Below are 23,952 nucleotides of genomic sequence, written 5' to 3'. Positions count from 1 at the left end.
GACATCATGTCCCACCATCAAAATATTGTTATTTCAGGCCCTGTTCACTATTTTAAAGGCTTTTACAACTCAATTAATGAACTCTGCTGATTTGTATCACTTATCTAACAAAAGTTATGACAAAAAATAGAAAAACAGTAATTCTGATAGATTTTACCAAAAAGTTTTAGTGGAAAACGATAAAAAATGCTTTAAAAATTGATCCCCCTTTTTTGATGTGTTTGTGGACTGTTTCAAAAGTAAATTTCAACTTCAAAAGCTTATAACTTAAGAACCACTGTACCAATTTTAAACATCTTTCCAGCATGGTAAAACAGGTCCAAACAAAGATAATTTATGCTTGATTTGTGGTTGCTGGTTGACCCCTAAAATAACAGCCAGCAATCTCACATCAGTGATATATATGTTGATTAGTGTTATAATAAAGCAGAAAATCCAATCTCTCAATTTTTCTATTTAGATCAGACTCAAACAAAATTAAATGGATTGACATTTTTTTACAGAATTGAATAAACTGACACATTTTGTCCATTGTATAGTCTTTCATTCATAAACTTTTCTGCCCAGATTTTATACGATTTGATATATATATATGTGGATTGATTGATAAGCACTTGGACTGGGATTTTAAAATAATTGGAAAAATATTTAAATTGTGCTACATCTTAGAATTAATTTTTACAGCTATAGCAAGCAATTTTTTTTAATTTGGTATTGGTTGGTTGGGTTTTTGCTGGTGAAAGAGATACGTGGAAAAGTATGATAAAATGTTTCAAAATCGTCAAGAAGGAAAGCCAGTCCCACCCCCACCCATTGACATATCACATCTAACGGAAGACGAGAGAGCCAAAATAAAAGAAGTGTTAGAGCGACAGAGAAAAATGGAAACAGAGACTGCCTCCATTCAAAGGTAATTATATTCAATGTCATGTAACACCTCATAATAAATGTCTTTTGATTTGAAATTCTTTCATGAATTATTCATAATTTTTGGGGAATATAAACTATGTACACGTTTTTTTTTAAGAATGTCATTTTAAATGCATTTTACCTGTAGATTGCAAATTTCGATCTTAACCTAAGAATACCGTAAGAATATTTCTGGATGATTTTCGCCAAAAAGTTAATTAAGAATATCCATGATAAAATGAAAAAACACTATTCTTATAAAAAAAGCGTGTAAGCATACAAGATGACTCACAAAAATAAAATTAGGGTTTTGCGGCTAATTGTGTCCATTAATACATGTTTTTCTTTTTTAGTAGACTCAGAGTTGCAGATTTCCTAAACATAACATAAGCATATACACCAACCTGAAATATTTTTCAAATTGGTATATGATTCAAGTAGAATATTTTTCAAGTTGTCATTTTTTTCTGTTCAAAAGTAAAAAGAAGGCATTCTACAGCTAGCCACATGAAAATAGCGGTGTAAATGCACTGAGAGCGCTAGATCTATTTTTCCTCATATTTCGTAGAGTTGTTAGACGTTAATTTTTGACATTGCTCCAATGACTTCTTTGCTGGTAACACTTTTCAAAAACTTTGATCAATGAAAATGTCATGTTTCACCTCTTAATAAATCTCTTTTGATTTAATTTTTTTTATAATAACTAAATACATAATGACACATAATTTTGTAAAAAAAGGCTGAACTTCAAAAATTAGGGTTACCTCTTAAATTTGGTACAATAATGTAGACTTATTTTAAAGCTCGAATTAATGCAACTTAATTGATAAATCAAATTCAAATATGAATTATTAAGAATTAAAAAGAAAAATAAAGAGCTTTTTCACAGTCACATTTCACAGCTTTTTTGCTAAAAAAGTGAGGAATAAATATGTACTTTTGTCATTATTTTACTTTCAGTTCGCTGGTCAAAGAATTGGCAACTTACCAAGTACAATATGAACTCAAAACTAATTTCAATGAAGAGCCGATAAGGCCATCAGACCTTTGTGAACTTTGTCACAAAAACAAATACATAAGCAACCGTCTTTGCAAGTTTTGTCGGAATCGACTTTGTAACAATTGCAGTTTCCCGACAGGTTCTGGAAAACAGGTAATAATTTACTTTAATTAAAAAGTTTCACTCTTACACGACATAACTTAAAGGTCTGGCCACCTGAAACATTTTTCGTCAAAATAAAACATGATCAAGTTGCAGTTTTAATCGATAAACTTTGTTTCAAGTGGACCACCACATTTAATGAAAAGCAATGAATATGATTTTATGTATCAGCAACAAAAAGTGGCTAAAGTTTTCTGCAACAGTTTCTGTCTAGACTTTTGAAGTGGGACCACTAAAAACTTTTCCATCAAAGCAAAACTTTTTGCAACCAATCTACATAAATCTAGGCTCTGATTTCACCGAGTATTGATGATACACATTTTAGTCAATTCCATTTGTTTTGAACTTTATTTTTCACGAGCATTTTTATAAGAACATCAAAAATCTTAAAACTGTCAGGTGTTCTTAGCGTTTTGAGTTTTAAGCTCATTTTTTCAGAATTCTGAGAGTACTTTAGTGTATTTTTCTAAGAATAGCATGTAATTGAGAGTCTTCAAAGCCTTACAAAATTGTTATAATATAATATTGTTGTTCTTATAAAAATACTTGCATTCGTTTATTAGTTTTTGTTTCTTTCATAATGTTTTCATAATTCTTAATTGTGTTGTCTTTGTTTGTTTGTTTGTTTTCTTGTTTATTTTTTGTTTATTTGTTTTTAATTTCATTTTCTTTCTTTTTCATTAGACACATTTACCCCTTACGTTATATTATTGACAATGTACTGCTACTGACTGACTGAATACTGCTGACATAATACTGTAAAGACTGCTATGCCAAACAGAAATATTAAAAATCAAAGGTATTTCTACGATTCTTCTTGTTCTAAACCTGTAAATATTTTTAAGAAATCTTTGGTTATACATATGCATATTTTATTTACTTTTTTATGATAAATTAAAAAATCTACACTCCTTTTGCAATTGTGTGAAACAAAAGGTATTGTGCAGTTTTTGCTACTTCATTTGGGTAATACCCAGATAGGAGATTCTACCCACTAGATATAAATTTAATTCAGCAAGGCTGTGGCATAAAGTTCATTCTGTTGATATCTTGACATCATCTTTTTTGTATCTTTGATACAGGCTTCGTGGCTTTGTCCACTCTGCAAGAAGAAACAAGATTTGTTATTGAAAACTGGTAAATGGTTTCACGGCAAGGAAACGAAAAAACATAACCCAACAAAGGAAATTGAATTCCATCTTCTAACCACACCAAATAACGCGTCAGTACCCATCAAAACAAGTCCTAAAATTGTTAAAACCGGATTCCCAGCTAGCTCCATAACAAAGGCGCAACTGGGCGAACAGGCGGAAGAAAGGCGTAAACAACAAAGGGCAGCTAATAACGAAAACAAAGAAAATGCGCACGTAGTAAGGACAGCCAGTGCGTCAAGCGATGAGTCAGACACCACAAGTAGTTTACTACCGCATAGACATTTGAATAGTGGGAATAAAAAACACGTGACTTTTGAACATATTGATCATCATTCTGCAACCGAAAGTGAAAGTGATAATAACAATAATAATAATAATGAAATTACATCTTCAGCAAATACTACTGATGGGTCGGATGCTGGGGTAAAGGTATGTTGATTTCTTAAAAGTATGAATTATTGCGGAGCCTGGCAGAACATTAAAAGGGACGTATCAAGCTTTATACAAATTTCATGTCGATCGAAGAAAAATGAAAAATGAAAAATGCTGACTCAACTAAAAGCTCTATATTCCACCAATTTCAATTTTAGAACACGTGGTCTTACTTCTTTTTATACCCAGAAGCAGGAAGCTTTGAGTCAAGCTTCACTTGCATTGTCCTTTATAGATATAAAATAGAATCGATCTAAGTAATTTAGATGACTTTTAGACAACTTTGTCGCCGGATCGGATATCTATGCATTGAACGGAGTAATGGAAGGATTCGAACTGGGAATCCCTGAGTTGTAGGTTTAACGCCTTCAGTGGTTTAGACCACTGAGCCATCGTCAGCTTTCTTCTTTTTTACAGTTGAGTAGCCACCACGTGCGTTGGTTGCCACCTGACGACGAAAATAAACAACTGGGAGACATCTTGCTTTCCATTGATCCGGATAACACTGAACAGTTCAAAGGTAAACCATACATAGAGGTTGCTTATAGACATGACAAAGCTTTTCCGTCTCAAAATTCTGCATAATTTTTACTAAAATCAATATTTTTGAGAAGAATGGTCCCTAGCATACGAAATTTGTCCTGAAAAGACCAAATTAGGGTTGTTTTTGTGTCAGTATTCCAAAAGGATTGACTAAGATAGCATTTTCACTTCCCTTATAATTTTCTTCGAGCCCCAGACTACAATTATGAAACGAGAAATATAAGTTCACATAAATTTGTTGACTTGTTACGTGCTCCCTTTTAGATAATAATACAAAGTTCCAAAATTCCACCACTCGAAATAGTGTTTTTATATTTTTTAAACCAACCCCAGCTGGTACACAACGTTGTTTCAACGTTCACCTAACGTTAAAAGGACGTTGTGAACGTTACATAAACGTTGAAACAACGTTGTGTGCTAGCTGGGAAACAAACGATGTATAGCCCGTATTTAAAACACTTTAAACACTGAAAGTTATTTTCGCCTGGATCCATATCAACTTATCATATTGATTTTGTACGTCTGCGAACTTTTACTTCTACCAAAGTAACTGCAAAATTACTGAAAGAGAAAAATTGACTTTCAACGTCTATTCAACGATATAAGTCTCGTGAATTAGAATTTAATGTACAGTAGGTCTCCCACACGCACGGGGAACAAAAGTTTGTTCGATTTGAGGAAATTTTAAGGCAATTTTAATTAAAGGGGCGAGAAAACTTGTTCCAGTTACAGTGGTTCGAGTTAAAGATGCTTCACTGAAGTACGTTCATGACTTTTGTATCTTCAGATTTCTGCACAGCTTTCGGCATCGAATTATCACTTGGTGTTCCTGCAGAAGACGGGAAGTTGAAAACTGTTATCAAGTCGGTCACTGAAGGTGGTATCGCTGACACTCTGGGTCTTGTCAAAAGAGGTAAATTCCATTTAATTTAATCCTTCAATCATATTTTTTCTTGTTGGAGACGACCCGATATCTCCTCTTTCACTAGCTATCTAGAAAATAGGGAATGGTGCTACTCTTTTCCCTGAAATTTTCCACTTACCCATGATCCTTTTCTTTAATTTATTGAGCACCAATCAGGTAGGCATCAAGTACCATTTATTTGTATTAAGTGCGAAGTCTTTGGTATTACATAGATAGGGATTGAACGTGCGACCTTGCGCACCGTAGTCGGATGCTCTACCTTTATCGTAGATCGCAGTCATGTTTGTGGCTTGCAGGAACAACCTCAGTCTAATATGATATCAAGCCAGTATATAGTACGGAAAGGGGTCTGATCCCCCTTCTTGGCATCCCCCAACCTTTAAAAATGCATATCCCCAAGGATAGCGAAAGAAATAGCTAACAAATATATGCGCACCGTATTTGGATGCTCTACCTTTATACCGGTTTGCTATCATATTTGCGGCTTGTGCGGAACAACCTCAGTCTAATATGATAGCGAACCAGTATAAAACTGTACAAACAAAATCTTGAGCTGTTTTCCTTGATTATATTTGAATCTGCAGCCTTTTTAATCTGGTAGTTTTCTAAATAAAAAGAGTTTCCATAATGCTATGGTTGAAAGCCTCTAAAAAATAAGAAACAGATTTTTGTTGCTCGATGAAATTAATCCAAATAAAAACAATTTTTTTCTCTGCGCAATACTTTTCAGAAGTTGAGAGACGTTTTTATTTTCTGATGTTTTTTTATAATTATTTCCAATGTTTTTGTATTTCTACTCTTGATATTATAAAAAGGTTGCAGAGCTCCCTTTTCCTTCTTAAATCGAGGTGTAAGCAAGCAATATTTCAGTGAACAATATTTTTAACATTGGAACTGAAGGGTAGGTAGAGGGAGCTCTTCTTGCCGTGGATTTTAGAAAAATCTTATATTAGCGTGGATATATATTATAACGTGAAATTTTACGACGTCAGTTTTGTTTTACGGTCTAATTGTATCAGCCCAGTTCGCGCTGACACTAGTTTCTAATCGATTTCTATGACGATAGAATTCTTGCCTTTAGCCCGTAACTTCACAAATAGCCTGCACAAATTTCGCGTGGTATAGCATCATGCTTAATCATACCTCGTTCTTCCAGAAGGGTCATTTTTAGTTCCAATTGCTATCTGTGCAGATCTGTGGACCTGTAAAATTCACTTTTCAGCTCAGTTTGTTTTCATTGCCTTGACAAATTTATCAAAGTTTTTCGTCTCAGCCGGATTTCAGTCTCAGCCATGTTTTCTTCAGCCAAATTTTCTGTTTTCTTACAATGTCTAATTCTGTTTATTTTCTTTACACAGATGATGAAATTATTGAGTGGAACGAGCAATCGTTGGTGGATTGTACGGCCGATGAAGTTCAACAAATTTTGAGTATGGATGATGATTCTTTGGATCTTCATATTGTGCTCAGTCGGTTATGGTGAGAGAAAAGTTTTAAACTAACTTATTATATTAAGTTAATTAGCTCCTTTGAAAAGAATAGTTTCCAACCAGATTTAACTTACCGAAAGTTCCTCTGATTTTAAAGTTAATCTGTTAGCATGTTATTTATGAGATTCTGCCTTATTCTGAAAACTATCGTATATGCAAACAAAAATTTGGGTCTCATAAAATTTATCGACCCTTTCGTCATATAGTGCGTAATTTTTTGAGGATTTTTCGGATTTTTGCTCAAAATACTTTATTTTTCTCATTCTTTATACCTTCATCACAATTGCGGCCCTTACATCCTTACAGCGCACTTACTTTATAGGAAGTCTAAAAGCATATACTTAGGGTGGCACCTTGAGTACCGCCCCTCTCTAGTGTAAGATACATTCAGAGACCAAATTTTTGTATAACCCGATATGATCTCTTTAGTAAATTATATATTTTGTTGTTTCAGTTCATTGAACGACTCTAGTGACAGTGCAACACCTTTGGAACCAAATAAGCAGCATGCATCTCTGAAACGAATGTCTCCTGGTATTTTGAAAAGTCCTGAATCTTCAAGTCCTTCAACCCAATCACCTACCAGTAAGTATGGTTCGTTCGTTCGTTCGTTCGTTCGTTCGTTCGCTCGTTCGTTCGTTCGTTCGTTCGTTCGTTCGTTCGTTTGTTCGTTTGTTCGTTTGTTCGTTTGTTCGTTTGTTCGTTTGTTCGTTCGTTCGTTCGTTCGTTCGTTCGTTCGTTCGTTCGTTCGTTCGTTCGTTCGTTCGTTCGTTCGTTCGTTCGTTCGTTCGTTCGTTCGTTCGTTCGTTCGTTCGTTCGTTCGTTCGTTCGTTCGTTCGTTCGTTCGTTCGTTCGTTCGTTCGTTCGTTCGTTCGTTCGTTCGTTACCAGCTTTTCTCAGGATTGGCTTATTAGTTTTTTCTGATTTTTGGCACAAAGATGCAAAATAAAAGCCCGTCCCCAGACAAATTTACGAAAGTGGTGTACAACGTTTTTCTCACAAGCATTGGGTAAATTTCTAGGCTTCTGCTCATTCTCTAACGAAAAGAGTTTCTTATATTTGCCAAGGAGCCCTTGAGAACGGACCGAATGCGATACATTTCGGGAAAAAATAAAATATTACCGCGTTCTTTTTAACCAACCAACACATATAATGCACATAAATGCACATATTATTGATTGATTGATTGATTGATTGATTGATTGATTGATTGATCGATTGATTGATTGATTGATTGATCGATCGATTGATTGATTGATTGACTGCTATTTCCTCAGTAAATGCTAAGTATTAATGCTTATGAAGCTTGTTTCATTCTTATGAACGAAAAATCCTTTATTATACTAATGTAATTATAGGCTTATGAATTTCGTTACCTCCTTTTAGTGGATATGAATTCGAGTCCGTTCGCTTCAAGTGATGAACAAGAGATGACGAGAGTTCGTTACCCAACCAAAATTAAAAAGGTATGTTGATTTTTATTCAGCTTTTAGTTCCATCTGCTGTCAATGGAAATTTTTTTTCACTCATCAAGTCAGTTTGTTTTCACTGCCTTTTTTCAAAGCTTTTTGTCTCGGGCATGTTTTTCTCATCAAACTTTAGCTTTTAAAAATTCGCTGTCTGAAATCAAGATTAAAATTTGGCAGCTGACATCTGCTGATATGATATATCAGGCGTCCAAATTCGCTAACGGAAACTATCGTGACTTTTGCGAATTTCGCGAGTTTTGGCAAGAAAATTTCTTCAACAATTCTTGACAAAACAATTCACGAAACTTTACGCGTGCAAAAAATTCTTGAAAAATTCTAAAAAAGTATACTTGCAGCGTCTAACACTATATTACGGATACGAGTAAAGAACAACATTTCTTCTCTGCGTTTCAAGGAATACTTGAAACTTTCAAGCCAATTTACTCTTTAAAACTCTTAATTTTATTCATCGATCCGCGAAAGTTCAAGTTTGCGAAAATATTTTTCGTGAAAGTAAATGTCGTAAATTTCGCGGTTTTTTGACTTCGCCAAAATTTCTTCTTGATCGACGATACGAAAGTAACTTATGTCCAAAGCCGTTAGAGATTTTCTGTGAAATACTGAAGGGTTCTGGTTCTCATCTTTGGAGATCTATCCCTAGAGTAACGACCTTCATATTATTATTGTTTTTTTCAGCATTCTCTCATCAACACGCAACACATTAACGGTCAACTACAGATCAAATTGAATTACGAAATCGAAACTGGCAGTCTATACGTCACCATTGCTGAAGCCAGGGCGTTGTCCTATCGTTCCAATATGCAACCAAGAAATGCTTATGTTAAATTGTACTTTTTGCCTGATAGAAGGTTTGTATTTAATTCATCTCTACTGTTTGTGTATTTTTTTATGATTTGAATGGTTACATTCCTATGGTTCACTTCTCAACCCTTAACGGCGCGGTCAGCTTTTGGGGAGACTAGCAGTCCCGTCAAAAAGCAGACCGCGTTGTAAGGATTGATTTGTGTAATTGACATAGAATTCAAGTTGAATTTTGCAGTCGAGTCTCCGTAACTCGAACCCGCACTGGGGACACAAATTTGTACAGGTTAAGGAAACATTTTAAGTCATGGAGGTTTACAAGGCATTGTTCACTGAAGGAACGGGAAAATTTGTTCGGATGACATTCGAGTTATAGAAGTTCGAGTTAAAGAGAGTCTACTATATTTTTTCAATTTTTACGTCCGTATTGTCTGGCGTCTTGTTGTCTTAAAAAACTCGACGCTTTTTTATTTTACTCTATTAAGTTGAATGCACAATTGCATTTACCTTAATAATTTGCTTCTGTGTTTGAATTAGCCTATTCAGTATCTTCTCAGCAGGGACTTTTCTAAGCACTTTTTTATGCCCGTATTATACCGGTCAAAATACTCGATCCAAGATTGAGTTCTTGAAACTCGATCCATAATAGAAAAAATATTTTCAAGCAAAATTTAACCTTTTTGTTGTTTACACGCAAAAGTAACTAATACAATCTACATACGCAAAAGTAACTAATACAATCTACATACGCAAATTTTTTTGAGAGCTTAGCCCTAAGAACCCTAGTTGGGGGCTTCAAAACGCCCTTAGACCCCAGCTTCATCAATGAAGCCCTTTCAGGCATTAGAAAGTCAATCTAAATTTACAAAAAAACGGCCCTAGTTCAGAGTGCTTAGAAAGTCCCTGCTCAGTACATTACTGTGTTGCTTCCGTTTCATTTCATGAGTTAGTACACTGTAGGAGAAAAAAGTAACATTTTCATACAATTTTCCTTTTTATGTAAGTTTGCGGCCGCATTTGAAGGAGATCCGTAGATTTCCTTTTCTTCAATTTCCTATCCGAAGGTAGGGGAGGGCATCAAACAGGGAGGCGTCAAATACTATCTTATTATGTAAGTCTTTCAGTAGCGTAGCCAAGAGGAGCGCAAGATTTGTGTAGGAGAGCAGATTTTTATGACACTGTAATTATCTATTCATGATATTGAAAGATTATTATAATGGCATAAAAATCTGCTCTCCTACACAAATTTTGCGCCCCTCTTGGCTATGCTACTGTCTTTGTATGACGCGGCTGGGGCTGAAACCAATAACTTTGTGTAAGGTCGATTTTCTTTGCTAAGGTCGTCTGCTTTCCTTTTTAGTTTACAAAGCAAGAGACGAACAAAAACGGTACTTCGAAGCATTGCGCCATGTTGGAACCAAACTTTTATGTACGTCGTCAAAAATCAAAAGGTATGTTTAACTTTTTATTATGTTCAGAATACCTACAATCCACTGCTCGAAGTACTTTCTTAAATAATTACCTTAAGGGAACTAACTTTGGCGAGCAGGAAGTTTGGCAAATGACAGGGTAAATTGTTTTGTTTTTCTTTGCTTAAAAAAGTGAGTATTTCAGTAATGCATAAATTAGGGGTTATTTTAGAAAATGAAGAATTTCTTTGGCAAAATCTGAAATTTTTTAAATCTTGGCGAATATTCGCCAAATTTGCCAAACTTACTTGCTATGATTTCCCCATAGGCTTCTTTCTGAATCCTGTTGTTAGAAATTTGATAACTTAGGCCACCATAATATGCAAGATAAACAAAAAAAACCATTATTCCTAATAAGCTAATTCCTATAATTAGGTGGTTTGAGATATTTATATTAACCTTCTACAGTCCTGAATGAAACCTAAGTATTTTGGTCTAACTATTTTCCAAAGTCGAGATATCACAATTTGAAATTTCTGAAAATGGGTTTTTACACGGTTCTTTCGTTGTGATTCTTACAAAAAGTAAAAAACAAAACTTGTAACTGTGTCGGCAAAAATATTTTGAGATTTTGGTCAGGACAATAGAAGGAACCCACATGCCAAATATCTGATCATCCCTTCAATACAATGTAATGATAGTTAATGAAGATTTGTCAAATATTTAAAGTAAATAAACTTAAAATGCTTTTGATAAACAGCAAAATAATGCAGCCTACTTCGATGGTACCATTTTGGATATGTTGCCATACCTACCAAAACAAGATGGTTTCGTCATCCGGCAAACTTTCAATGATCACGTGACCATGTCTCCAAGTAAACTAAACACGAAATTAACGGTAATTTTAATTGTAACAGTTAAAAATTTTAAACATTTAAAAAGATAAAATAATTTAACTTAAATTATCGTAATAAGCCAGGCCATAAAAGGTAAATCAAATTCACACTTGTGATTAAAGGGACATAACAGTACTTGCAAAATTTGTAAACAAACTGTATGCAGTGGATACAAAATCAAAACAAATGTCACAAGTCAAAATAAAAAATCAAACCAAATATGGCTAATTTTGATTGTTCAAGTTTGTTTTGGACACGTGATTTTAATTGTTCTCTTTAATGACACGTGGTTTGCGCAATGTTTACATTTTACTACTTTAATGTCCCTTTAAACCAAAAAAACATAGGAGATAAAACTTTTAAAGAAATTACCGACCATGGGTCAACGTATATAAACCTGTAGAATTAATTTTGCTGCCCTTGCACTGCTTGATTACAAATGAAAATAGTTTTTGTTGTTATTGGAAAGGATTGAGAAAATTTCTTCCGCTTAGCAAATTTTTGCTCTGCAATTTGTCTTGTGATGTGATCCTTTTCATTTAAATTTTGTTACCAAAATTGAGTGAAAAAAATAGGTTTGTGACATTGTGTACCGTAAAATCCTCCCTCTTTGCAATCGTAATGCCGTAAAAGACTCAAGTAAAAGAACTTTGCTTGCGGGTGTGGTTTTTCGGGCTGATTCGTATCTCTTGTGACAAATCATTTGAGAAGGATTCTGGTAGCCTCATGAAAATAGGACTCAAATACTGACCAAATCTTACTCTTTTCCCAAATAGTTTCAAGGCCGATCGTTGGAAATCACATTATGGGATTATGATCGGACTGACAACAATCAATTCATAGGGGAGGTGCTCATCGACCTCAGTGAAGCTCTCTTAGATAACATGCCACACTGGTACCCTTTGCATCTTCATAATTACCAGGCTACACCCTTACCTACACCCACGCCCATGTTGTCGCCACAGAATTATGATCCGGCAACAATACAACGTTATTCGGGTAAGCTTTTTCTTGACATTTCCTTGATAAGTGTGGTTGAGTACATAGATTTATAAATCCCGAAGGGCTAGATGTTGTGCTTTGGATGAAAAGTGAACTGAGGCTAGGTAGGAAATTCTACCTAGGTCACGTGACATTACAACGGAATTTGACCAATATGAAGCTTCGCAGGTTTTCGAAAACAATATCAACAATATTTTTGCGATATTCACTTTTTTTGCTTGGAAGAGCTTAAAGCACGACATCTAGCCCTTCGGGCTTTACAACAGAAATCTGTGGTTGAGTATCGGGAAATATCTCGCAACCGAGGGCGCCATCATGGTTCCCCTTTTTTCTTACATTTACATTGTGAAGTAATTAATTTCCTCTTGTACCCCTGTGAGTTGCGAGCTGACGGGTATGTGCCTCCCGACTTTTGACCCTCGGACCCTTAGCGGGACGAAAAAGGAGAAAAAAATAGGAAAACTAATTTTTACGATCCTTATTGGGACTAACTTGACCAAATTTTGATCTTTCAAGGAGCAAAAAGTTGAAATTTTCCTATTTTTCCGACCCTTAGTTGGATTGAAATTTGATTTTCTGTTTTTTCTAACCCTTACAGGGACTTTCAGGTCCCAAAAAAGGCACCCTTAAGGGCGGCACATACCCGTACCCGTATACGGGGTCAAGGGTATATACCCTTGACTTGCCCCTATCCCGGGCTTGTTCCCTCTGAAAAATGCTGATATTACATGATTATTTCAAATAACTTTAATTTACAATTCATTAGGGAAATACCAGTCACCTTCGCCTTCTCAATCAGGGTCAGAAAGGAATTCGCCCAACACCACGAGTGAGAGTTTGGAGGAAAAAGAGGTGGACGCTAAAAGGTTGTTGAACAGTATTAACAGTAAGTGTACTTTAGCGGATTTAAGGAATATTTTTCACTTCAAAAGCAATGAGACCCTTTTGGATCGCATATACCCGACATCCATTTTTTTTCTGGTCAGAACTGCGGGTTGTTACCATCCTCAGAAGGGTAGATATAAACTTGCTAACTATCAATTTAAATACAGTTAACTTTCTCGAAGTCGATGACTATGCGATACGCTTCCATTACCCGATAATATTGGAAGTCACCGTCAATAAAAAAGTCTCAAAATGACCTTGGGAACGACCCTCTACTATTCTATACGCTCCCTTATCCAATGAAATTCCAATTCCCCTTGAAAATCGAATTAGAGAGCGTCAACTGTAGTTTTCTATTGTCTTTTATACTCTTCAATTAGATCTTGGTTCCAGTCCAGACATTTCACCAAGCCATCATTACCCAGCATTCCCCATCGCAAAAACAACAACAGCACAACATGACGCTGATACAAGCATTATGTCATCTTTCTCATCGTCGTCAAATTCGTCGGTGCCGGCAAATTCTTCTTTCTCATCCAGCTGTTCATCACAACAATTAAATGATAGTTTGCATAATCATAACTCTACGCTAAATAAACATAACATCTCTATTAGAGGTAATAACAACACTCTGGAATTAACCGCAGACACGGCGACGTCCGGCGAAGATAAAACGCCTGTCCCGTCACCGTCTATGTCGGATTTCCGTTTCCACAACAACGGAGATGTTCTCTCCACGTGCGACGAAACTGATAGCGTCACGGGTACAAGCCAAGAATCGACTATTGTTCCGGTTGATATTTTTGTACGACACACGCAACCTGACGAGATGCCACCGCCACGTATGAAACCTACCGTGACGCGAGCAGCGTCGTCCCCGTCCATCGTTTCTGAAGCACGGCCATCGCTTTTAGCCAGAGCTCAACTTTTCTTTCAAAAGCAATTGGATTCTTTGACACATTCGAGCGCTGCTTCGACGACGAGTAACACAACTACCACATCGTCGGCAAGGTTAGTTATTTGAAAGTTTTACTTTATTTACATAAGTGTTTCCGTTTCATATCAGACACATGTTTTATATCAGGCCGGTGTCTACCTATTGTTGTGTTGTATTTGACTCCGTGCTAAATAGACACAAAAAAATGCTTTTCCTTCTCTCTGACCAATCTTGCTCCACATCCGTGTCAATTCAATGTGGAAAAGATTGTCATTTAAAATTGATGAGTAAGCAAACGATATCAACTTATCAAGCTTAGAAACAAAACTTTTAAAATTCTTCCTTCTCGGACAAATTTTCATCTCAACGAATTACCGTCCTTTGGGGTAAGATTCTTCTCTCCGGACTGACTTTTCCGGGAAATTTCCGCTTTTTTTTCCGGGATTTTCGGCATAAGTTTGGAAAGGTTTTTTTTTCTAAATACACGAGAAAATCTTGTATTGATAAAGGAAACTGCCTAACTTTCCGAAAATCAATAACCCACAGTCTTTATTGTTTTTTGTCCACTAGTAAGGTGGTAGTGGTATACAAGAAGGCTTCTCTGTTTCAAAATTTGAAGAAAATCTTAGCTATTCAGCTACGTAAACTTCAAGTTTTTTCTGACACGGCCAGTTTCTGATAAATAAATAAATATCTTTTTGATCCATTTTATAGAAAGATTATCCAAAGACCTAAACTTATTTGCCAATTTCGTCCTAGTTTTCGTAACACTCCAATCAGTAGTATCTTTTTCAGTTTTTGATTACTAAGGGGACTAGTTTTCACGGAAACTAATTTTCGCGTTTTTAGGTATCTACCGCTAAAATTAGTTCTGCGAAATGCAATTTTTTACTAAAATTCCTCAAAAAAAAGTGGGTGTTAACCACGAAAATTTAGTTTCGCAAAATGATCAACTTAGTACCCTCGCACCGCGAAAATAAGTTCCGAGAAAATTAGTTCCCTTAAGGGCTCTGACCATAGTCCAAAATTGATTTTGGTATTTGAACATAAAAGTTATATTTCAGGTTCCTTAACACTTTTAACAAAGAATTGCCTTTATAAATTGCTTTTTAATCGAATCCCTTAAGAGTAATTAAGAATTTAATTGCAAAAATGACGTTATGAACTTTAAAAAATTTTTTATTGTTCGGTAAAAGATACACCATCTACTGCGAAAAGATTTTCAAAAATGATTTTTCTTCGCCGAAACTAAGCTCTTCAAAGTTGAAATACTCTTCCTGGCGAAAGTCTTCATTTTCTTCCTCGTCAAATTTTTTCAATGCAATTTTCAGATTAAGGAATAGTTTGTCTAACAGAAAATGTATAACATGCCATAGTTTTGTTGGTTACATCAGTCAGAAAACACATTTTAAACACGGCAATTATGAAAAATTCACTATGGTCAGAGCCCTTAAGGTATTTTACTTTCTTCCAAATGAAACTAATTTTGTTTTGCTCACATTTTCAGATTGATGTCAAAAGAGAACGGCATTACTGCTTCCTCACAGACGTCAACCTCGTCAGTGACGTCAACAATGACCTCATCAACAACGTCCAATATTCCGTCAGATGATGATAAACTAACTGACGTCACAAACACCGACAGTGATCAATGTCATTTGACGTCGTTTGAAACCGACACGACGAACACCTCATTACATCGCGCCCACAGTCTGCCGCCACCTAACGCCCGTCACGTTATTCCGGAGAAGATGGTAAAAATCACTAACCGCGAGAAAAGTCCGTATCGCTTGATGCCGGAAGTTTCCCGGAACCGGCACCAAAACCAATACCTTTCAGCCGGAAACTCCCCTGGTTCTTCACTAGGTGAGATGACTTATTTACTTGGGTTTAGGGATGTCGTTTCCTTATTACACGAATATTACTAGTCATTTTATAACTATAATTTTATTTTATACGAATTGAAAAATTTTGTGTTAATTAAAACCCCCTCAAATGAAATTCGTGTTAATTTTTGGGTGTTCATTTCAAGGCCGTTGAATACTTGCCTAGTAATATTCGTGTAATAAGGTAATTGCCAATTTAAGGTTAGAGCTTTTTTAACGTACAATTTTTCTAACCTTTCAAAGATAGACTTTTAATTATTGTCTCTCTCGCTGTCTCGCAGTATTCAATTCAATGTGATATATCACTGGCAATAAATCGATGGAAACTACGAGATAATATAGTTTGCTTTACATAAGAACATCCTCAAAGTTTACCTTCCTCCTTCATATAAACTTATGTAATTGATAAGATATCTTTTCTCGACCCATTTTGAACCCTCCCCCTTTACGTACCAAACCCTTGACTCCACCACCTGACTTCACCATTCTCACTAGGAGGAAGCCCAGACACCACCCGACGTTATATACCCATCCAACAGAACCCACCTCAACAGAAACCACACTTTGAGACACGCAGCCTACCTGGAAGCTCGCCCAAAACCTCCTCTTTTTATGGTAAGCATAAAGCGATTTTCAAATCATAATCTCCAAATTTGCCCTTAGGAAATTGCACCCCTTCAATTAAATTTGACCAATATAGACATTACCAAAGTTATTGCAATAACACCTTGTAGGAGTTAAATAGTCCTTAAACAAAGTTCAACGTTTCGGAGGGAGAATTTTGTCAACTTTCTCAGGAGCAAATTTCCAGGGACTTAAAATAATTTGAATTATTTTTCAAATCATTGTGCTCTGAATTATCTTTTCAACGATATATATAATATGGTAGGATTGAAGTATTATTTGAAAATGGTAATCAAAACAAAGACACTTAAAGCGAATGGGCTTTAGTTTTAGATATTCCAGATTCACATAGAAATATTGCAACACTGAATTTTGCTGGAAAATGGAATCTCTACTTCTAAAAATGAACAATGAACAATGTAAGAAAAATATCATCTTTACCGATTTCATTTTCAGATAACCGTCCTCAACGTGGTGGCAGTTTCAACGAGAACGATTTCAAACAGATAAAATACCTACGTGGTTTCCATAGAAACCCAGCGGGAGGTCACCCACATGATCCTTATATGGGCATGGGGTACCCTCCATCGTCACGCCAAATGTATGACTCAGAGTACGACCCCTATGACACGTCAAGTGTCGGGCCACCGCGTAGGAGACCAAGAAGAGAGAGTTTTGGTAGCGGACGCTCTAGCCCGACCTCCTCCTTAGAGAGTGCAAGCGCGAGAAGTGGAAGCTCGTCAAGCTTGGCTTCTTCAATGGTAACATTGACAAGTGCTGATAGTAGGTAGGTTATATATTCTCTAGCGACCGTAGTGCAGTGGAAGAGCATCCGGCTACGGTGCGCAAGGTTGTGGGTTCAACCCTCAGCCGGGTCATACCAAAGATTTCCAAAATGATACTTGATGCCTCTCTGCTTGATGATCAGCAATTAAGAGAAGAATCAAGGGTAGTAGAGCAACGCAAGAGGAAAGAGTGGCGCCCTCCCCTACCTTCGGCTCTATCGAAAGAGGAGCCTTCGGGTCGCCTCCTACTGCGGTCGCAGACTTTCTTTGATTTTATTCTCTAACACTTCAGAGAAGTCAATAATGTATATTTGGGATATTTCTTTGTAAGTGCTCTTCATTCAGTTTAAAGCCAGGTTTACAGTATACAAAGTGAGGTCTGAATCACTATGCAAAAAAGCTGACTTTGCAAGACCATTGCAGTTTTAAAAACAAATCTTTAAAATGTAAGGGGTTGGAATCAAATTAGGGTCGGGCTACAAATGGAAAAAAATCAGCTTTGGCGTAATAAAGGCCGGCGTAAAAAGGGCCGATAAGACATTTTAGTGCTTTTTATCTGATTGTTTTCTTAATTTTCGTTATTATCTCAAATTGTTTGTTTGATTATTTTTTTATAGTATGTCATGGATCACACCAAGCCTTCGTTTATCGGGCGACACTCAATTGATCGATTTCGTGGAAGGATTGGGACCAGCTCAAATGGTCGGACGACAAGTGTTAGGTACATAACTCAACAAAAATTTTTTATACGGAAACACCCCAAAAAGACCGGGTGTTTGCTACTAGTTTTGAATTTTAACAATAAAACTAGTGGCAAACGCCTGGGCTATTTTGGACGCTTCCGTATAAAACATTACGTCACAAATACGAATTTTAGAATACACGCTTTTTTCTGAAGATCCAATAAATTGATTCGAATGTACTTGTGTTTCTATACTTATATACATGTTACAAATCATTCTCACAAGCTCATTTTGGGCTCAAAAGGAGCGTATAACTATTAAGTAGAATAAGATTCAAATTTTGATGACGTTATAAAAATTGAAATTCCAATAACTTTTGAAAGAATCATCAAAATAATTTCATATTTTGAACAAAGATGCATGACGTTTTCAGTTTTTCAGCCAAAAAATGATGATGTCATCAAATTTTTAAAAAAAATTGTGCATTCTTGGTCAAAATTTCAATTTATTCCGATAATAATATCAAAAGTTATAAGAATTTCTGTTTTTATGACGTCATCAAAATAGCAATAATCTACGCAAAATAAAGGTTTTTTGCGAATTACGTTAAATTTCTAAATCATAAAACATCTGCCTAGATTGAATCTTATTCTACTTAGTTATACGCTTCTTTTGAGCTCAAAATGAGCTTGTGAAAAACGTAAAACGTTGCAAGCATTTAGACCCTGCCTTAATCCCCTGGAGTCCATCGACCTCTCGGCAATTGTTCTTTTAACTTATATCAATTATGTGCTTAAGATCGTGTATTAATTGTATTTCGAAAACAACTTTTTTTTTAAATTTTAGGCTCGCCTCTGATGGGTGACATCCAGTTGAGTTTATACGAAAGACGCGGTGCGCTAGAAGTTGAAATCATTCGGGCTAAAGGATTATTAATGAAATCTGGGGCTAAAACACTACCAGGTAATACGTTCAAACTGAGATTGTATTTGTAACCCTGTAACGTCTGTCTGTCTGTCTGTCTGTCTACACAAGACTCAGAATGATAAGATCTATTAGTTACCTTAATAAATCCTTATAGCAATTCCTTAGATTCCATACGTTTCTCTATTTTCCCCTTTTTATGTAATGTGTATGTAATGAGCCCGATATCTCATTTACCGAGAGTTTTTTTCGGGTTCTAAAAAAAAAATCAACAAATGCTTATAAGGCCGGACTCGACTTTCGCGCGACATGAGCGAAAACTTTTTGACGGTTTTGTAAGGTGATTGGTCGGTTGAAAAATGAAGCAATTCCATTGGTCGAAATTGACGTAACGGATGAAAAAAGTAGAACTTCCATTCAACTTTTTTTTTGTTCGCACGCAACTTTTTTATGACGTAATCTTTTCTTCAGGCAAAATAAGTTGAGAAAAAAACTGTCGCCCATTTTGCGCAAAAGTGGAGACCGGCCTTTATCCTTATTCCACTATTCAACACCTTACGTGAAAGTATATTTACTGCGCTAATAGAATATCTAAACCTTATTTCTCCTTGTTTCCTTTTCAGCACCTTACGTGAAAGTGTATTTACTGCAAGGCAAGAAATGCATTGTCAAAAAGAAAACCAAGACAGCTCGTCGAACGACAGATCCTTTATACTCGCAAATGTTGGAATTCCCTCAGGATTACAAAGGGAAAGTACTGCAGGTACAGTAGCCTATACTAGACGTCACCCGCGTTTTTTCTGTGCAATTAACGTCTATTCATGATATCCACCGCTGCAATGACTTCACGAAATTATTCTGTTGAGATTCTTTATTTTGAGATTTAGAAATAATCAGGATGAGAGGGTAATCGAATGGGGTTCTACTGGGTTTCTCTTTAATTCGAACCTCTATAACTCGAACAAGCTTTCTGGTCCCTTCAGTTAGCAATGCCTTATACACCTTATTCCATATCTCGAAATGTCAAAGATTCGAACAAATTTGTGTTTCCCTGCGTGACCGAGTTATGGGGTTTAAGGGTTTTATATTGGAAGTTTATCGTGGCTTGGATCATGAGACTTACGTTTGGCTACGTTTCGAGAGATTCTTCTCCCATCATCGGGCAATGTGGAGGATGTTTCCCTCACTAATCTCGAAGCGTAACCAAACGTAAATCTCGTGATCCAAGCCACGATAAACTTCCAATATGAATATCATTGGGTCGATAAACACAAACTTATTTTGATCAAAGGGTTTGAGTTTATCCAGCTAACAAAAACTTTTGTCCAGAACGAAAATGAAAAATTGGGATGGAAAATTGGTCAAAAAGCACTATTTTCATGATTTTGAAGCAAATAAGCTTTTAGAAAAATTTTCCGAAAAAATAATTCTAGTTAGATAAAAAGATACACCATCTACTGCAAAAAAATTTTCAAAATGTTTTTTCTTCGCCGAAACTAAGCTCTTCAAAGTTGAAATACTCTTCTTTGCGAAAGTTTTCATTTTCTTCTTCATCAATTTTTTTCATTGCGATTCTTAAATTTTCAGACTCGCGGATAATTGGCCTAACAGAAAATGTATAACATGCCACAGTTTTGTGTGCTACATCAAGTAGAACTTTATATTTTGTAGTGGCAAATATTGAAAATTCACTATGGTCAGAGCCCTTAAAAGGGTTTGTTACCTGAAGGAAATAGAAAACTTGTTCGAGTTATAGAGGTTCGAGTTATAGAGGTTCGAGTTATGGAGCCTCTGCTGAATTAACTGTTAAAGACTGAATTTATTTACAAGAAATTTTATTGCATTTTTCAGGTGATGGTCTGGGGTGATTACAGTCGTGTCGACCGGAAAGTTTTTATGGGAGTTTGTCAAATTTTACTGGACGATCTTGATCTCAGCCATCTGGTCATGGGATGGTACAAATTGTTCTCAACGGCCTCGATTGTTCAACCTCCATCTCCTGCCTCGTCTACCCAAACTTCTAGTTCAATGCCTTATGGGTCAAACAGTTCAAGTGGATCACGTGGCTTCTGAGCTATTGTCATTATTATTGTTGTTGTTTGGGTGAGCGAGACATGAAATAAGTATTTATTTGGGTCACAGAGGCATTAGGAAGAATTCATTCGAATGTTTTGGTCACGTGCTAACAAAGATAGATCGCGAGTTGAATGTTTTCCCGCCAAAATAATCGAACGATTATGACAACGTCAACAAATTCACTCAATGGAGAGAGAGAGAGCGGCCTTACGGGAATTGCACAAGAAAATTAAAGATGCTGAAAATTTCTTCGATTTTGAAATGAATACATTTTATGAAATAAATGCAGGGAATACAATAATACGGTGAGGCTAGTGTACAACCTACCAACACATGTTTTCTTTTGTATGATTCGAATTTGTGGGCATGATTGAGATTCGACATGCTTTCCATGAACACAGAACAATAACAATGGTCTTATCAAATGCATTAATAGGAAAAATAACCAGACTGGGTATAGACATAGATTTATAAAGCCCGAAGAGGCTAGATTTTGTGCTTTAGCTGAAAAATGTGTCGTGGTTAGGTAGGAAATCCTACCTACTAAAAATAACCAGACTGGGTATATTGATGTTCAAATAACTATACCGTGATTTATTTTTGATTTAACACTAATTCGATATAGCCTAGAGGCTAGATAGGAATCTTCAACCTTTCCCGTGTAAGAGAAAGTGGTGCCTTTTGATTGGCGCTGCATTTAGCCGAATTGAATCTAGCGCCTACTTTTTTTGCAAGGCATATCTTTCGGACTCTGCAAGCATATTAAAAAACTCTGGTCTGGAAGCTTATTGTTTTAACTTTTTGGTCACTTTTTCCTTTGTTAATATCAAAAGATAAAAATCGATTTGCTCAGTTTTTGATCACGTTACCAAGTATTCCTCGTGGGATTGGTTTAAGATTTAATCACATGATCAAAAAGTGAGAAACAATACTTTAGGCGTACAAACTTCCGCGAGCAGAAACTTTCGCGAGGACGAAAAATCGCGAAATTCACGACATTTACTTTCGCGAATTTAACAGAAAAATATTTTTCGCGAGCATAAACTTTCGCGAATCAAGACGTAAAATTTAGAATTTTCACATGAAAAAAATGGCTTAGAGGAACAAATACTTCTTGGATTGGCTTGAAACATTTGTTCTTTGACTTATTAGTCTTTTAGCAGGATAAAAAGTGCCATAAAAGTTACATTTTATTCAAAGTTTGAAGTTTTACAGATTTTCTATTTTGTCAAGAATTTTTCGCGAGCATAAACTTTCGCGAATGGCCCTTCCTACAATTTTTAAAGACATTTACTTTCGCGAAAAGGGCCAAAATTCGCGAAAATCGCGAAAGTTTCTGCTCGCGAAAGTTTGTACGCGTAAAGTAAAAAGAAACAAAAGAAACAAAAGGCTTCCAGACTGGGGTTTTTTATACGGACTTTGCTGCTAGTAAATAGTACTTTCGATCCAGCGATTTTGAAAATCGCGAAAACGCGTGAGATTCCTGACTCGTGAAATTAAATCAAACACAAAATCTTTTTTTCGCTCGCGAAATTTCAATCTCAAAAACCTACTCAATCGTCTTGGGAATCTATTGTTTTGAACAGAGAATTTTAATTTTATTCCAATCATTTTAAGCCCGCTAGGATGATTAATTTCGAGGATTTTACTTTATATAAAAATTGTCCGCTTTTTTGGGACACACTGTACTTTAGGCGTACAAACTTTGTTTAGAATTTTTAAAGACATTTACTTTCGCAAAAGGGGCAAAATTTCGCGAAAATCGCGAAAGTTTCTGCTCGCGAAAAAATCTCAAAAAAATCTATAAAACCTCGAAATCGTAATAGATAGATATCAAATTGTCGGCATATTATCATCCTCTAATGCCTTTTTAAGGGCTCTGACCATAGTCAGAAAATTGATTTTAGTATCTGAGCATAAAAGTTATGTTTTAGATTTTTTAAACACTTTTAACAAAGAATTGCCTTTATAAATTGCTTTTTAATCAAACCCCTTAAGAGTAATTAAGAACTTAATTGCAGAAATGACGTTATGAACTTTAAAAAGACGTTAATAATATGTTGCATCACCTTCTTTTATAAAAAGTGCTAAGTTTTAATGGGCAATTAACCTTTTTGTTTCGAACTTTTTTCAAACTGTCCGCAAAGAATTGAACTATTGTAAATTTTGCGGAAAATTTTTCTAAAAAGATGTGTCAAAAGTTATGACTGTTTTTTTAAGCAAAATCCAGATGAAAAATTGATGAAAAACCACTATTTTGAAGATTTTGAGACAAAGAAGCATTTACAAAAATTTTCCGCAAAAATTTTGATTATTCGGTAAAAGATACACCATTAGCCAGTACCTTCCCACAAACCAAATTTTTTCTTTGTTTTATGGTCAGTTACTCTTTGAAGCGTTTGTCGAAAGTTATCGCACTGTGGTGGAGGGTGACGTCGATTCCGTGTGGAGTGCATAAAGGCGGGAAAAACACGGAACTCGAAAGCAAAGACTGGAATGGACGACCGAATAGAATTTCTTGGTGGAGAGGTTGCGCGCGATGTCAAATCTAGTCTTAATTTTAGAGTTCCGTGCATAAAATCAAAACAAAAGAATCCTCGGGATCGGGGTAAAGTTTTTGGTGAGCTAAAAATGCTTGTTTTTCAAAACGAGAATATTTTGATACACCGCTTTATAACGAAAGACTATAGAAGCAAAAAAGTCTCCAAGCAGCTCCAATTAATGGTATTGTCAATAGGCTCTTAATTCAATAAAAAATGAAACCCCCCTTCTTCAAAAGGTTTTCTTCCTTGCAGAGAAACAACCAAAATCAAAAAACTCTCAGCACTAGCCATAATAGCCAGTCTTTGAAACAGAATAATAAAAATAAATATTTGTTACATCATTATTTACTTGAAAAATTATCAAAGTTTTTATAAAAGTTGTAATAAAATTATAAC

The 23,952-nt window shown here is 35.7% G+C and overlaps 1 protein-coding gene across 2 annotated transcripts; it reads left to right on the top strand.

Moving 5' to 3' along the window:
* Positions 1-458: 458 nt before the first annotated feature.
* LOC136813392 (regulating synaptic membrane exocytosis protein 1-like) lies at positions 459-21,597 on the top strand. 2 transcript variants are annotated; one of them, XM_067069912.1, is made up of 21 exons: positions 693-910; positions 1,870-2,062; positions 3,154-3,654; positions 4,075-4,177; positions 4,988-5,113; positions 6,484-6,604; positions 7,070-7,200; positions 8,002-8,081; positions 8,781-8,953; positions 10,267-10,357; positions 11,076-11,213; positions 11,988-12,210; positions 12,980-13,099; positions 13,479-14,109; positions 15,543-15,901; positions 16,417-16,536; positions 17,002-17,332; positions 17,948-18,051; positions 18,860-18,976; positions 19,561-19,700; positions 20,789-21,097. In XM_067069912.1, exons 1-21 carry the CDS (start codon positions 768-770, stop codon positions 21,008-21,010), a joined length of 4,167 nt encoding a protein of 1,388 aa, XP_066926013.1. In that variant the 5' UTR covers positions 693-767; the 3' UTR covers positions 21,011-21,097. The 2 variants fall into 2 exon arrangements, with proteins under 2 accessions (XP_066926014.1, XP_066926013.1); XM_067069913.1 differs by lacking the exon at positions 11,076-11,213 and having other exon boundaries at positions 459-910; positions 20,789-21,597.
* The last annotated feature ends 2,355 nt before the right edge of the window (positions 21,598-23,952 follow it).

Source organism: Clytia hemisphaerica, unplaced genomic scaffold (genome assembly GCF_902728285.1).
Source record: "Clytia hemisphaerica strain Z4C2 unplaced genomic scaffold, Clytia hemisphaerica genome assembly, whole genome shotgun sequence".
Classification (NCBI taxonomy): Eukaryota; Metazoa; Cnidaria; class Hydrozoa; order Leptothecata; family Clytiidae; genus Clytia; species Clytia hemisphaerica.
The sequence above is the reverse complement of the archived record's forward strand: the minus strand, read 5'-3'. Positions and strand labels throughout refer to the sequence as shown.

Excerpts from the sequence above, each read along its gene's own strand:
- LOC136813392 (XM_067069912.1), top strand. The coding sequence starts at position 768 with ATGTTTCAAAATCGTCAAGAAGGAAAGCCAGTCCCACCCCCACCCATT. Across the intron at positions 8,082-8,780 it reads ACCCAACCAAAATTAAAAAG|CATTCTCTCATCAACACGCA; the intron begins GTATGTTGATTT and ends TGTTTTTTTCAG. Across the intron at positions 13,100-13,478 it reads GTTGTTGAACAGTATTAACA|ATCTTGGTTCCAGTCCAGAC; the intron begins GTAAGTGTACTT and ends CTCTTCAATTAG.